The sequence below is a fragment of the Rhamphochromis sp. 'chilingali' genome (assembly GCF_963969265.1).
Source record: "Rhamphochromis sp. 'chilingali' genome assembly, chromosome: 10".
Taxonomy (NCBI): Eukaryota; Metazoa; Chordata; class Actinopteri; order Cichliformes; family Cichlidae; genus Rhamphochromis; species Rhamphochromis sp. 'chilingali'.
In genome coordinates this window covers 24,686,467-24,701,892 of record NC_137937.1, presented here as the reverse complement: position 1 = coordinate 24,701,892, position 15,426 = coordinate 24,686,467, and the positions used below count along the sequence as shown (strand labels likewise).

The 15,426-nt window shown below is 39.6% G+C and overlaps 1 protein-coding gene across 2 annotated transcripts; it reads right to left on the bottom strand.

Annotated features, from left to right (window-relative positions):
* Nucleotides 1-1,117: 1,117 nt before the first annotated feature.
* me2 (malic enzyme 2, NAD(+)-dependent, mitochondrial) lies at nt 1,118-15,244 on the bottom strand. Of its 2 annotated transcripts, XM_080893375.1 has the most exons (16): nt 15,103-15,230; nt 12,005-12,173; nt 11,465-11,633; nt 8,347-8,480; nt 8,090-8,239; nt 7,457-7,532; nt 7,133-7,294; nt 6,791-7,004; nt 6,156-6,253; nt 5,766-5,879; nt 5,506-5,617; nt 5,145-5,287; nt 4,911-5,013; nt 4,711-4,781; nt 3,877-3,975; nt 1,118-3,631 (listed from the first exon to the last, which is right to left on the bottom strand). In XM_080893375.1, the coding sequence occupies exons 3-16, from the start codon at nt 11,576-11,578 to the stop codon at nt 3,470-3,472; spliced, it is 1,752 nt and encodes a 583-aa protein (XP_080749501.1). In that variant the 5' UTR covers nt 11,579-11,633; nt 12,005-12,173; nt 15,103-15,230; the 3' UTR covers nt 1,118-3,469. The 2 variants fall into 2 exon arrangements, with proteins under 2 accessions (XP_080749501.1, XP_080749500.1); XM_080893374.1 differs by lacking the exon at nt 12,005-12,173 and having other exon boundaries at nt 15,103-15,244.
* Nucleotides 15,245-15,426: the final 182 nt, after the last annotated feature.

Below are 15,426 nucleotides of genomic sequence, written 5' to 3'. Positions count from 1 at the left end.
ACCACAGCTTCAGAAGTGTCCATTTTGCAGTGAATCACAGAGCCACCCTTCCTGATCACTGTATTTAGTCTATTGTTTACCGTGTTACCAGCTCCAACCCACCTCCAGCAGACCACAGCAGTGTGCTGGGCCCACCACGACTGAGTGATAAGAGTATCACCATCATTTCTGCAGCTTACTTCTCACCCCCTTTTGGTATACAGCCTCTGTATCGGTTTTCCAGTTCAGCTTGTTGTCAGTATGGATGCCCATGTACCTGTACTTCTTCAAAACAAAGGACGTCACAGCCTCGGGCCTGATGCTGTCAGGGCCAGCAGCCTTGCTTTGGTTCTCAGGCTGTCTCCTAATCTGGCCAGAAGTCACACTCAAACAGAAGGTGTTTAACCGATGTGGGGGTGTTATCTACAGAATTCACTTGAAGAAGTGCAGCGTGGAGGCCAGTGTGTGGTAGAGAAGGCAGTAGAAAGCTGTGAACTAAAGAATCTGTGTAGCTCTTTGCTCTCTCCATAGAGTGCTCACTGGCTGGCTGTCACCTTAAACCCAGAGATCTTCTTTCCACACCACACATCACTTATGTTGTTCGGCTTGAGCTCAGCCTCCAGCTTCCTCCTGTAGGAGTCCTTGCAGTTCCTCAGCTTCCCCCTTAGGTCGGGCTGCACTCTCCTCAGTTCTCCTCTTTCAGCTTTCTTCTTTTTATTAAGCAGTTAAGATCAGTAGTGATCCAAGTCTTATTGTTCTCAAAGCAGCATGCAGTCCTGGGCTGGTAAGTTGGCATGTTTACAATTTGATGCATTCGGTAATGCAGCCATGAAAACTGTTAGTGTCCTCTTTAAGTGGTCCACAAAATACATTCCAGTTGTTGACTCAAAGCGGACTCATGCATCGTCCTCCTAACAACTGGACACAGCTAGCTGTTTAGACGAACGTACTTTGGTATCAGCAGGATTAAATTATAGTGAGAATATAGAGAGAATTCAGTAAGGGTTCAAAAAGGAGGTCACTGTAGTAAACTGCCTGTTAAAAGCAGTTTAAAAGATGAATCTGTTAAGAAAGAAAAGGAAGAAAAATAAATGGGATTAAAAAAATAATAATAAATTGAAAGACAAGGGAGCCGATGTAAAAATAGGTTTTATTCTGGAGTTTTCACACCTCAAGTATAATAAAACAAACATACTGCACTCTGGTATACAAACATGACTGCACCAAAAATCAGTGTCAGACTGCATGGGAATACTTATGAATACTGAAACCACTAAGAGTCACATGAACTAACCACTCATCGAACAAAACAGCAAAAACCTCAAACTGGACAATTACAGTCAACATCTTAACAAACACGTGAGCAACACACCGATGACATTACAGTGTTTACATATCATTAAACCACTGAAAAGTTTGCATTAAATCTAACATTTATTAGAGAAAGCACTGTATGCTCAATGCTACAGTTACACCATTTCATAACAAAACAATAATGTCAATAATTATAGTGTGGCTATCTGCATGGTTAACTTAATGAGGCATGGGAGTGACTATGAAGGGACACTGTAATTTGTGCAGGCACTTAAATGTATGCGGTTGGAAGGCCCTTGAGTTAAAGTTTTACAGTGTAAATCGATGGATGACAATTTAAAGGAAAAAAGAAGGCGGCTTTTTGCTGGCATGGTTACAGGGAGCATTCACTGCATATGAACCATGAAGCACTTCTATCCTGATGTAGGTGCCCTCTCCTTGTTAAAATACTCATTTTCTTTCTTTAACCTGTCAACCATCTCCATTTTACACACATCTCTGAAGACCAATGTGCAATGCTGCCAATGCCCCTGTCATAAAGCAGTTTAAAGTCTTAGAAATATGATCAGAGCATAGATTGAATCCTGCATTTTACATGAAACACTGTGGTATACCTTTAGTTTATTTGCTATTACAATGCAGCAATCTGTCACAGAACTGAGCAAAAACAAAGCGCTAACAGAGAACCTCAGCAGGTTAACGGTCAGCAGTGTGTCCTACTGGTATTAGGTCAGTACATCAAACTGACATGTGGATTTGTACACTGTATAGCCGACTTGCACTTTATCACAAAGATATTTTGCCAGTCTATAAGTGCTTAGGCACCATTGCTATTCAGTACGAAGGACTTAATCAACCAGGGCTTTTCAGTCAATATTTTCTAATCCCAATAATATTTTCAAACAGTTCACAGTTTACATCACTTGGCTGAGTCAAAAAAGACTTATTACATGAGGAGCACTTGTGCTAGAATACATAACCTGTGTTTTAACCTCGTGGTGGATCATAACACTGAAGAGAAGCTTGGCCTGTGAGTTTGTACAGTCTGCTCAGACGAAACAATAGTAGTAAAACCAACATACCTCAATGCCACACACTGCGCATCAGACCAAAAAAGTTCATTTAACAACATAAATGAGTATCTAATGATTATATACTGCACATATTTTCTTAAGTATTCATATAACACTTAAGCAAAATTGTTCATTTTATGGGATACATTCTTCATGAGACCATTCCTTAAGGAGTGTTGAAGAGAGGCTTTTCAAAACAGTTGAATACAAAAAAAAAAAAACATGAATTCAAAGAAATAAATATTAGGTGACACAATTAATCAAACAAACAAAAGGCTGGAGTGGATGTTAAAAGGTTGTCTGCCTACATTTTTTTTTAAATATATAACTTTCATGTATTTTCCCTTCAGAAAATCTCAATTTTAGTGAATCGGTCTTTGTTTGCCTCTAACAGAAAGGCTCTCCTCTTCAGTCCTCTGCTCTGCTAGATGTCTTATACTGGGTATTAATGAGAAGAGGAAAACTGACCAGAGCCTTATTTAAGGTGGACAAAGGCAATACACAAATACATACTGGATATTACTAAATGTTATGAAATTGAGGTCATTTCTTGCAAGCTTGCAAGAATACTAGAAGACGGAGTACAAGTAAAGAATGGAGTTTGTGCGTGCTAACTGAAGACAGCAAATATCAGAAATGTACACAACAAAATGACAGATTAGTCATTATTAGATTACAGATACAGTGAAACAATAACATCTTAAAAATTAATGGGAAAAAAAATTCATGAAACTTATGCAAATTTAGTGCTGAGTTTTTGATGGAGCAGCATGGAAAATAGATGTAACCACTGCCCATTTCCACCACCAGGTGGCCATCTGGCTTTGTGCAGGTTTCTACATTATGCACATAATGGAGAAGTGTAATTTAAAATGAGAATGGCTGATCTCATTTCAATGCCCTTCTCTTCACTTTCCACTTTGACTGTTCACAGATCCAATAAGACTGGTTTGGTGAAAATGTAGCAGCATGGCTACTGTGGTCTATTTTTAAGCATATGTTTAAAGTAAGGCAATCTTACAAAATCTGTGATTAGGTATAAAGCAGGAAAAAAAGGAAGAGAAGGCCATTATGACATGAGCCACAGTGAGTGTGCCCTATTTCTAGATGGACTTGGGGCTAAAGTTGACACCTGGCCAATCATAGGTGTCCGGCAGGAAAGATTCATAGTCGGTCTTCCAGACAGTAGCCCGCACAAAGGCGTCCTTGTCCACTGGCTCAGGGTAGTGGAACGCCATGCCTTTAGCATAGAGATACTCCACCACCTTTAGTGGGAAAGAGAAAATTTATCACTGACCAAACGTAAGGAGTGACACAGGAACTACAACATGACTTTGACCAAAAGGAGAACAGTGTTTGATAGGTTATGTTACGGTTTGTCCGGCTGCAGGGCATGAATTTCTTTTTTCAAAAAAAAAAAATCCGTTGAACACAGAGATTATTTCTTGGAGACTGTTAATATGTAAACTGACCTTGACAATAACCAAAATTTAAACTGGAGGAGGCTTACCTTGACAGCCATCTGGATAGAGACCTCCCTGATGTTGGACAGAGGAGGGTAGAGTCTGCCTTCTGCAAGCTCTTTATCTGTCAGCTGCTCTGCAAGTGTCTGAAAGGAACGTAAGATTGCATTTACAATAAAGAATAATTTCTAGGTCACAAAAACCAGACAAAACTACTACTACTGTTTGTCTACCCACACTAGTCATGTGATTTTGGCCAGTTGTAATTACAAAAGTAATCAAACCCCTTCTAGTACTATTAACACCATGCAAATCACAGTGTTTCTGACACTGAACAGTAACAAAAACACTGGCAACAAAGCACAGTGATCATCTGTTGCACTGATTAGTGTTAATGTATCAAATGCAGCCCAGCAAAGAGAAGCTCTTCATCTGTTATGCCAGTCTAAAAAGAGAGGGAAGAGGAGACATCGAAGGGTTAAACAGGGCTGAGATGAGCATATAGTGAATATAGAATAGAAGAACAGAATGCCTTTATTGTCACTATACAATTGTACAATGAGATACAGAGCATCTCCTACTCAGTGCAAACATGCTGGGGGGGTCAGTTTTGCAGCACTATATACATATGAACAGTATTAACAGAGAAAAAAATATATAAAATGTACGAATATACAAACCAGTGTAAAAAAGTAAATATGTAATAAATAGTGTTATGTATATATGGATGGATATAAGGGTGGTTATGGGCTTTGGGAAGAAACTGTATGAAGAATATGCATACATGAAAGAGTCAGCAAGACAATACAGGATGGAGTGAGGGAAAAGTTAAAGATGAACTTAAAGAACAGGTAGAAAAATATTTAGTAGTGTCTTCAGACCTTGGCAGCCTCTAAGAAAACCGTGTCACTGATGTGTCTCACTCCACTCAGGATCACAGCCAGGCCCACGCCTGAAATGCATGAAGACCAATTACAACATACTGCATTCAAATTTGCAGGATGTAATGCAATTCATACCATCTTAAGAGTGCTGCATTTATTGTAAATAATGAATAATCAATTTTTTTTCCCCCTCTCACCTGGAAAAATGTAAGCGTTGTTCCCTTGTCCTGGTGTAAGGACGCGACCATCGCTCAGAGTCACTGGACCGAAAGGGCTGCCGCTCGCAAAAAGACATCTTCCCTGTGAGACACAGAAACAAATCTTGAGAGGTGATGAGGTAGGAAAAACACAATCTGAATGCATAACTTAAGAGTTTGTCAAAAAAGACAAAAAAGAGGAAAAAAGTTAAGCCTAGAAAAAAAAATGTGTACATCTGTCAGAGTGTAGGCCTCCTCTGCTGTGCACTCTGCTTTATTGGTTGGGTTGCTCAGGGCAAAGATGATTGGCCGTTCATTCAGGGTTCCCATGGACTTGATGACATCATGGGTAAACAGACGTCCAGCTCCTGCCACACCTGGAAAAAAGGAGAGACTGATTTATTATTACTGTTCAAAGAAGGTCTGAAATAAGACTACAACCTTTTTGTAACTGACTGAGTTTATTGTTTATTATTAACAAACAATATTTTAATAAAATAGATATTTGTATAATTCTTTCTGGTTGGCAAGCAGTGCTACAAGGCTACAATTATATGAATACAAAAAAATAAATAAATAAATTAAAGGTCCACACCAATGATAGCTGTAGGTTTGATGGCATTGACAGCATCTAGGAAGCTCTGTACATCCCCTGGACTCTCATGGGTAAATGCTTCCTGGTTAGAGTCAGTTCCCTGCTGTCTGCCCTGGAGTCACATGTGACACATTAGACACAATTACTAATAAACACTTGTTCAGTGAAAATGCCGTTGACTGTTTAGACCGTGGACCAGCCAGGAAAGTAGACAAAATTGTATCATTTTCTTATTATAAATTCCTGTGTCACACACTTACCTTTACAAGTAAGCCATCTTTATCATACATCCAGATTTTCTTCCTGGCCTCAGCTTGGGTCATTCCCGTCTCCATCATGGCCATCACAATCAGATTGGCAATTCCAAGGGCAGCCTACCAAATAATAAATAAAAGAATGAATAAACAAAATAAAAACACAAAAAAATTTACACAAAGAAAACATGAACGATTATTCTCTAAATAGACAATGGAGCAACTCCTCAGGTTTTTTGTTCTGTTTGTGGTCAGTCGGGAACAGTACGCTTCTTCCAATTGTGCCTTTTTTGCCATTTTCAAATACGTAACTTTCATATAGCAAAGTCAAGAGAACAAAAAAACAAAGAAAATCTTGAGAAGTTCAATTGATTAAAAGGATGAATATCAGCTTACCTCTCCTGCTCCCAGGAACAGCACCCGGTGTTCAGTGATGGGTTTGCCAACTGCTCTCTGAGCTGCTAACAGACCGGCAAGAGCTACAGACGCAGTGCCTGGAAACATGTAGACAAACAGAAGAGTAAACAATCGAGTCTCTGCCTCAAAGACATCCAAACACTCATGATAATTTGTCTAAAATCAGAAAGATTTTCAAGGAAAACAGCTCATGAATGCATCTTATTTCAGCATCACTCACAACAGATGATTTCTGAAATGCTCCACAGTAATTTAATCCAACAATAAAAATTTACATTGAGTTTCAGGTGGACTCTAATAAAGCAGCGATCCTTTTAGAAACAGCTCCAGTAACTTAACAGTTAAGGCCGTAAGTCATTTGTATGGATGGGCCTAAAACTTGCAAATCTTATAGAACTGTTCTTAGGAAATACTCCGATCTGTAAATATTGCTCAACTTTGAGCCTTTGAATCAGCTGGAAAAATACATAAACATAAAACTGTAAGTTAAGCACTTTGTGTGGTGTAACCTGAATGTGAATTAGGACGACAGAGTCATACAACAAGGTAGACATTATCTGCACCTATTTAACTACAGTAGTCTCAAAGTGCTGTGTCAGGGGTTATGTGTGAACCTTGGATGTCATCGTTGAAGGTGCAGTACTTCTCCCTGTACTTTCTAAGGAAGCGGAACGCGTTGTGGTTCCCAAAGTCTTCAAACTGGATCAGCGTGTCCTGCCCGTATTTGTCCACGACAGCTTCCATGAACTCATCAATGAGATCGTCATATGCTTGGGAGCGGTCTCGCTTCTGGTACAGCCCCATGTAAAGCGGATCCTTAAGGAGAGTCTAACGGGAGGACAAGGGCAACCATGAGAAGCCAAAGTAAACACAGTTATTATATTTCTCTTCTCTCACACATGCAATAAACAGAAAGAAAAAAAACAAAACAAAAAACCAACACCTAGCCTTCCTACCTCGTTATCCGTCCCAACATCGATCACCACAGGGAGACATTTCTCAGGTCTGATGCCAGCACAGGCAGTGTACAGGCAAAGTTTCCCAACAGGTATTCCCATTCCATAAACACCCAGGTCCCCTAATCCCAAGATACGCTCTCCATCAGTTACTACTACTACCTACACAAAGAAGAGATGGAGGAAGCACATTAGTTGGAAAACTGAAGATTAAAATTTGACATATTTATAAGCAATTGTCATATCTTTATGACATATTTTTAGACTTTTTTTCCAATGTAATATCTGAAAAGGTTTTACTATAGTGAGGATTTTGAGACTTACTGCAACATTAGTGTCTGGCCAGTTGTCAAGGATGGAGCGGATATGTCCTCTGTCCAGAATGGAGATAAACAGGCCTCTAGAGAGATAAACAGGATGACAGTTTAGCTATTGCAGCAATCGTGATTAAATCCTAACTTTAACTAAGCAGAAAAAGAAAATGCATCTTCAGCATAAAACCACTTTTTAACATTATGTGCATAAGATTCAATACGCCTGCCATCAAAAATAAAACACGTAAGAGCTTTTCCTGACTAAAGCAGGTCTCCCTTCACTTGGTAAGGTCTCAAAGGTCTCGCCTGAAAGGAGCTTCTGTCCTAATTTTAGAAGAATCAATAGGATCTTGCATACATAACATTCCTGCTCCTTTAGACTGAAGATAAGAGCTGTGTTAGCCATATTTGGATAGACAATCTCAGACATGAACACAGTATTATTTGTCCTTGTAAGGATATAGCCTTCAGAACTGGCTGTCAATATGCTGTGTCAAGACATATAGCAATCTCTCTTCTCTTCCATATCAAGCTTTTCTGCACACCTCTGGACGATTTCCTCCCAGCGACAAAATACCTGGCTGTGTAGAACTGGAGCAACAAAACCTACATTAAAAACTCAAATTATCTGCTAAGGCCTTACTTTGGTCTTCTAAAGATATGTCCATACTGCGTACAGGCAAGCCCTACAGTGGGAGTGTAAACAATCGGCATCAGCTCCTCTATGTCTTCCATCAACACCCTATAGAAAAGCTTCTCATTCCTTTCCTGGATGCCCATCAGGTAGATGTACCTGTATGGAAAAAGAAAAGTTAAGCTGTGTACAGGAAGACAAATGCTCGGTTTTTATTTAAAAACATGTTTACGCTTTCCAGTACAACAAGAAAAATGCATCCTTACTTCTCCAGGGGATCGTGCAGCTTTTTGAGATTTTTCTGAAAGCGCAGGGCCTGAATTTCCTGAGTCTCCACTTTGGGAGGCAGCAGACCATGTATCCCCAAAATCTGACGCTCCTGAAGGGAAAAGGCCATACCCTGTGGAGGAACACAAAAACATGACATTTTAGCTTCTTCAGCTCTGCATTTCTTTTCCTGACTGCCACCGTCTCCAAACCACACACAGCAGGTCTCACCACCATCTTTTTCCACTCTTACTGCTATCCTTCTGTCACAAATCACCTCTGACACTTGCCTCCACCCGCTCGACCCTGCCTGCACTCTCATGAATAATATGAGGGGTATTTTTAATGTGTGTGGTCAGGGTTGTTTTCATTCTTCAGACTACTTAAAGAAATTGAAAGAAAACTTGTCTGAGAGTTCAGCCTGTATTATAGAATAAAAGGTGGCCTTGTGTTTATAAGACATGTTCATATAAATCTGCACTTGCTTCAATAAATTGCTCCACCTAGTTCCCATTTTTCTAGCAAAATATTAAGAAATAATGGGTGAGTCAAGATTTTTGCACACTACTGTATATTGCGTCTATTATCAACCTCTACTTGGGACGCTAAAAGTACTAACGCATCAAAGTCTGCTGTAGCCATTTCTTAACAGGACCGTTTTTGTGAAATTTACTGGCAAACCATAAAAAACAGGACTCCTCCTGCAACCTGTAGTTGGGGGCAGGGCTTTATTTGTTTATGTCAACCATCCCCCTACTCATGGCTAAGGCATACCACATTTCTGTCCTGTTCTTTATAAAATATAGCAGTTTCTGGACTAACTGTTCATGTACTGTAATGGAGTTTGTTTAGACGGTGCACTGCCTCATTATGGGACCTTTAACTGAGTTTACCTTTTCAGCATTTACAGAAATAAATTCAGGCTGACGGAATGAAGAAAAACAAAACGAAAGCAATTTTGCAGCAGGACAAAGACGGACGGAGAGTGGGGGTAGTAGTGGAGGAGGAGGAGTAGCCTCAAAGAAACCAATGAAGACCACTGTGGGCTGAAACACCCCAATTTTTAAATGAGAGGATGGGGGAGGTGAGAGGTGGATGCAATGTGTTTGCATGTCCCTGCAGTGTACAAGCTCCTATCCGACTGAAATATGGGCGTAACAAAGAGGCCGCCATGCCTGGGGCTGCAGAAGGGGGCGGATTATTTTGTCAGAATGATGAATGCTGGGCTCCCCTCGAAAAATGCTTAGTCATGCTGATAGAGCATTTCACTTCACACAGCTCTACCAATCAGTTCCTTTCAGCGCAATGCCACATGCTGCAAACACCTTAATCTAGCATTTGTCCTTTTGCATAAAATTGAAAGTAACATTTTTGTAAGATTTCAGGAGCTGAGCACTTCCCTATGAAAGACCATCTTGAGCAAGCCCATGATTAGCACTTTAGAAATGCAATTTCAACACTTCCAAGACAGGAATATACTGGATAAAGGTATTAATACATTCTGTACAGTGAACACTTTCCCTGCACAGCTCACCCTACATTTAGGGTGAAGGAATTTGAGATCCTAGCCCTTTTAACAGTCATACCAGACTACATTTCAAACACAGTGACCTTTACTGCTACAGTACACTGCTGATGCAAGTCACATCAAGTACTGCTCTTATATTTGTAATCTAGAACCAGCTGGCATGTTCTCGTTTAGAAACTGAGACTTTTAATGCAAGAAGAATTTCAAGTTGACTTTAAAAAAAATTTTTTTTTAAAAAAATGCCGAACCAAACCATGGAATTAGGTTTGTGCCTCTTTCTTGAGTGCAAGTACATAAACTCAATTTGTAGAGAATTTACTATAATGCAATAATTTTAATTTGAGCAAATAAATAAATGGATTTTAAAGTTTTATCTAATGCTGTTTACTTATTATCTCAGTTATGTATGTGGGTGTCCTTTTCCTGGATGCCTGCAAACTCTCGGACTCCCACTCAGGATTTTTAATAGGTGCCAATTACAGTCATTTTGCCCATGCCTTTAACTTTAGAATACAGCATGCCATATATTGTCTGGCAGTGCTTGGTTGGTATGGTTGCTAGTTGTATTGTGAGGTAGTCAGGGAGGAGGGGAGTACTGACAGACCTGAAAGCAGCTCTATAGGCCTTTTATATCAGTGTTTTTCTATATACAGTCTTCATTGCAAGCCTGCTTTTACAAACCATTATTAAATCAAGCATGGAGCTATGCAGGAGCTCAAAAAATGGCTGAAAAAACAGTAGTTGAAACCCCAGTTTGTGGGACCACTGGTCAGCTGGTCTGTGTCCAGTTTGCATGTAGGTTGGAATTTCTATATTTATCTGGTATGGGCTAAGTTTAGCAAAAGGTCAAATCACCTCAAGCAGCAAAATGTACATGTTACAAATATCACTTGTAACTCTCAGTAGTTGGCAAACCTCCTGAAAAATCAAACCCTCCAAGCCAAATGCTTCACAGCATCATTTCAATTTAGCAAATACACGACACTGTAATTGTCTCACTTGTATGCGCACTGCTAGATACCCTGCTGTGAGCATTTTAAAACAGACAGCGAAAATCACAAACACCTTAAAGAAAAATTCAGAAAGCAGCCAAATAACAATGTGCTAGACAGGCACCGTTCATCATAAATAGTCAATAGCTACAGATATGGGAATACAAATAACTGAAGCATAAACTTCTTTTACAACTTTTGTATTTTGGTTGCAGACTACTAAAAATGGTTATGCCAGTTTATATCAGTCACACACAAGCTTAGCTCCCCACTATTCTATTGTCTGAGATATAAACAGATATTGGCATCTGCAGTGGGATAGACTATGGCATTTAAACGTGTGGAAAATATACAGGCCTAAAATTTAAAAGATTACATTATAACCACTGTTATGACATCTTGCAGTAAATTTCTACTCATTTCTGGACACTGTAACCAAACAATAACATTTCAACAATTCATTATAGTTATTTTCTGTCCAGGCACACAGAGAAAAATAATCCTTCTTCACATAATGACATAATTAACATTGATCAAGACAAAAACGGGCTGTTGTCACCGTGTCTTAAAACCCCAACACAAGGTAGGTCCACCTACTTTGTTGGTGCGAGGGCTGAGCATGAGGGGCTTGCCCTTTTCTTTGGTGTGGACCCATCTGCAAAGAGAGATGCATGGCCTCAGAGACCAGGTTGTCCTTAATCTGGACAACATGGTAGACAGTCACCGGTGTGGGTCCACTGGTGCTTTCTAGAAGATCCACTGGTTTCTGAGGGAGACAAGACAGGGAAAGATGAAAAAATACTGACCATGTGCAAATGATATGCACAACCTGGCTGTAGAAATGATTATAGCTTTACTGACAAAAGTATTGATGTGCAGCACAGTGATTACATCACCATGGTGACACATTTCAGATTTTAAGTTGTTAAGTCTTAACTGTCTACATGGTGCATTACCATTTGGGCTTTTTGGCAGGTTAGAGTCAAAGACTTACTATTAATTATTCTTGTTTCTGACAGTCAAACCGTGCAGTGCACTGTTACCAAAGCCTTTTAATATGACAGTATCAGATTATCACATCTTAATACGTTATAAAGCTAACCGCAGTCAGTGCTGTCAGCTTACAGACACACACACCTATTCACAGTAGCCAATGAATCCTCTTTGTGTGCATGGACAGCACTTGAGGATTACAAATGCTGGAAGCAGTGGCCAACATTAATCTGGACGTGGCCTGAAGCGATTTAGTGTGCGCTCTAAGAAACAAAGCTTTGACAGATTGTCATAATCCCTTTCGTGATGAGCTCTGCATGAAGACACAGAACAAGATAAATCGCTATGGCATCACAACAACAACAACAATCTTTATTTATAGAGCACATTTAAAAGCCTTGGGCATACCAAAGTGCTTTACATAAAACAATAAAAAAATAAAACAGTTCACACATTAACATCAAATACATAAAGGTAACGAATTATGCTCACAGATAAAAGCCACCAATAAGAGTAAACTGCAGCACATAGGTTATAGCAAGGTAAGACTGTACCACCATGATAAAAGACACCAATAATGGAAAGATAGCAGAGAATTTAATACAATAGGTCAATAGGTCACTGCAAGCAAGCCAGCATTTAACTGGTAGAAAAGGCAAGTTTAAAAAGATATGTTTTTAGCTGTGATTTAAAAGAATGAATAGAATCAGACGCCCGGATGCCAATCGGGAGATTGTTCCACAGCTCTGGTGCAACTAGAGCAAACGATCGATCACCTCTAGATTTCAGTCGAGATCTGGGCTGAACCAGCAGTAACTGTGAGGATGACCTTAAAGCCCTAGCAGGAGCATATGGGTTTAAAAGTTCCTTCTCACCACAGAGTTAAAATTTTTAAATCATCCAGCAATGGACCGATGGGAAAGACAGACAAACAACAGGGATCGCATGACAGAAAGCAAGACTCCAACTAATAACTGCAGAAATGACCTGGCATGTGGACTGCAAACAAGAAGGAATGCAAAGATTTTCACTACTTTTAGACTAAAGCAGACAAAAAAAAACCCCAGTAAAGAACTTGGAAAGAAAGCGATTGGACTTCTTTAAATTTTGTGAAGATGTTAAAAGAGATGTAAACCACTTCTTACAATTTTTTTGTATCTAGCAAAATTCCTGTTAGCCTTCCTTAATGTCACAGGAAATGCAATTTGACAACATTGCAGTTTCTATATCAGTTCCTTTTAAATAAGCAGCCAAGGCTTGCATTTCTGCAAAAAACATACTAAACTGAAATGCATTTTTCCATTGCAATTTAATCCCAGTGAGGCTTGAAATAGAATTTGTATTCATTTCTCGGCCTGGAACAACATGCAGCTGAGCTCAGCTGGCAAAAAAACAAAGTTGGTGTCAGTTAATATGACAAAAGGCACTCATGTGTGCGGTCAGTATTATCCTGCCTCCTTCCTTTCCTTGTTCATCCACATTTGATCATAATTAAAAATTACCAACACAAAATTAAGTTGTATTAAGCTAAACAAATATTAAAAATACAATATGCTATGCTGATGAGCAGCTATATCAAAACAAGAAAACAACTGAAAAGCAAATTAGCCTATCCTTTTCTGATCAACAAATTCAAGCACTTCACACTGAATTATGTATCCCTCTATTTGACCATAATGTCTGGATGAAGGAAACAACAAGTGGAGCCAGCTGGACGAGATGCTGCTTAGAAAGCAGCATTAAAGCGGCAGACTGCATAAGCAGCTCCAACAACCAGCAGACATTTTAATGATCTGTTGATTTGATATCAAAGAGGAAGCTGTCTCGATGCAGCGTCTGTGAAATGTCAGTCTTTATGACTCAAACTGTACAAAGATCTTTTCTTGTTAGGTTAGGTTTGCGACCTCTTTCAGAAGCAAAAAAAGGCCACGGCTAATGGGAAGGATAATATTTGATGTGGTGTAGATACCAAATAATTTTTCCATTTGTAGCAAACAAGGTAATCTTTGTACATGTGCCAGCTTCGCATCATTATTGTAACACAGAGCATGAATGCACACCATTACAGCCAGAAAGTGCTTGGGACTTTTTGTAGGAGTAATTGTCTGCAAACAGAGTATGAATGGAGACAAGAAACCTGCCTATAATTATGCACCTGGACTGCTCTAAATGGGAATCAAAATGATAGCAAAATTGTGCTGAGATCAGAAAATGTACAGCATGAGCTCACCAGTACTGCAGCTAGATACAGATGCTCTGTAAGTTTAGAAACCATAACTTAGAAACGTTTAATTAAATGCCATTCAAAATCAGGCATCTCACTTGCCATCTGTCTTCCTGTGGAGTACTGGTAATTTAATTTCTTTGTAAACAGGTGAGACAAATAAGGCAGTACAATTTAAACTGCTAATAAATCTTTTCTTATTGGTTCTGGAATAATAACTGGTGCAAACAACAACTGTGTTAACTAAACCAGTCATAATGTAATAACATGCATTGTATCCACCCTCTTGTGCACACTGGGCACCTTTTTTCAAGCTCCGAATCTCACCCACATGCATGATTTTAAGTGTAAATCTTTTATGGTCTCACATGATCAGGGTAAAGTGGTTTGAAGACAGATGATACTTTAGGTTATTAGTTTCCTCAAGTGACCAGACAGACTTAACACAGCTGTTAGGTGTGGCCTTACTAACAGGTTATTGTTCTCAGTCTTTCTCACTCACCCTGTCAGTGTGTCTGATCACTGAACGTAAAAAACCCACCGGTGGAGGTTAAATATTAGCAGAACCTGCAATAAAAGGCAAGGAAATACTCAACTGTCCCAAGCTTTAACACTCAAGGGAATGAGAAGATAATTGGGGGCAAATGCCAAATGTGACCTTATAACATGTTGGAGATCTTTCAAAAACAAAACCCCCCAAAAACTGATATCCACCACAACTGCAAGCCATTAGCCTCACAACCACAGGAGCTAAAAGCTAACCTTTTGCTAACTTTAAGTTAAAATAAAGCAGAGGGTGTCGTCATTTGAACACCTCTGTCACCTAAGTCTTAATGTCTGAAGCTACTAAACTGATTAAGCACACCGACACTAGGCACTTTTTATTCGGATGACTTAGCTAAATGCAGTCACTTACTCATCACAGCCCTGCTTGCTGCCATCTCTCTTGGCTCAGTAAGCAGGAAGTTCTCAAATGACACACACTTTCTACAATTTAGAGAACAACGACTCCGCTTACCTGCTCTTGAGTAATATAATACTGCCGTTCAATGTCTGTTAGGCACAACTCTTATGATATTCGCTGTGCCTAACTTCTGTGGACTGACCCTGGGATTAGCCTGCCTGCCAGCACACATACACCAGATTGAGTCGCGAGGAGAGGAAACGCTGTAGAAGAACCCGGCCGCTCGACCAATCAGATGCTGGGGTTTCCCCTCTCGATTACCGTAAATACTCCAACACGCGCATTTTATTTTGCGCATGTTATGTCATATTACTAGTTTATCCTAAGCTGTGGTACTGTATTGCGTAGAAAATTTGTGGCTATGTGGTGCGTGCGTGG

Excerpts from the sequence above, each read along its gene's own strand:
- me2 (XM_080893374.1), bottom strand. The coding sequence starts at position 11,578 with ATGTTGTCCAGATTAAGGACAACCTGGTCTCTGAGGCCATGCATCTCT. Across the intron at positions 8,240-8,346 it reads CTGCACGATCCCCTGGAGAA|GTACATCTACCTGATGGGCA; the intron begins GTAAGGATGCAT and ends TTTTCCATACAG. Across the intron at positions 5,288-5,505 it reads CAAACCTACAGCTATCATTG|GTGTGGCAGGAGCTGGACGT; the intron begins GTGTGGACCTTT and ends CCTTTTTTCCAG.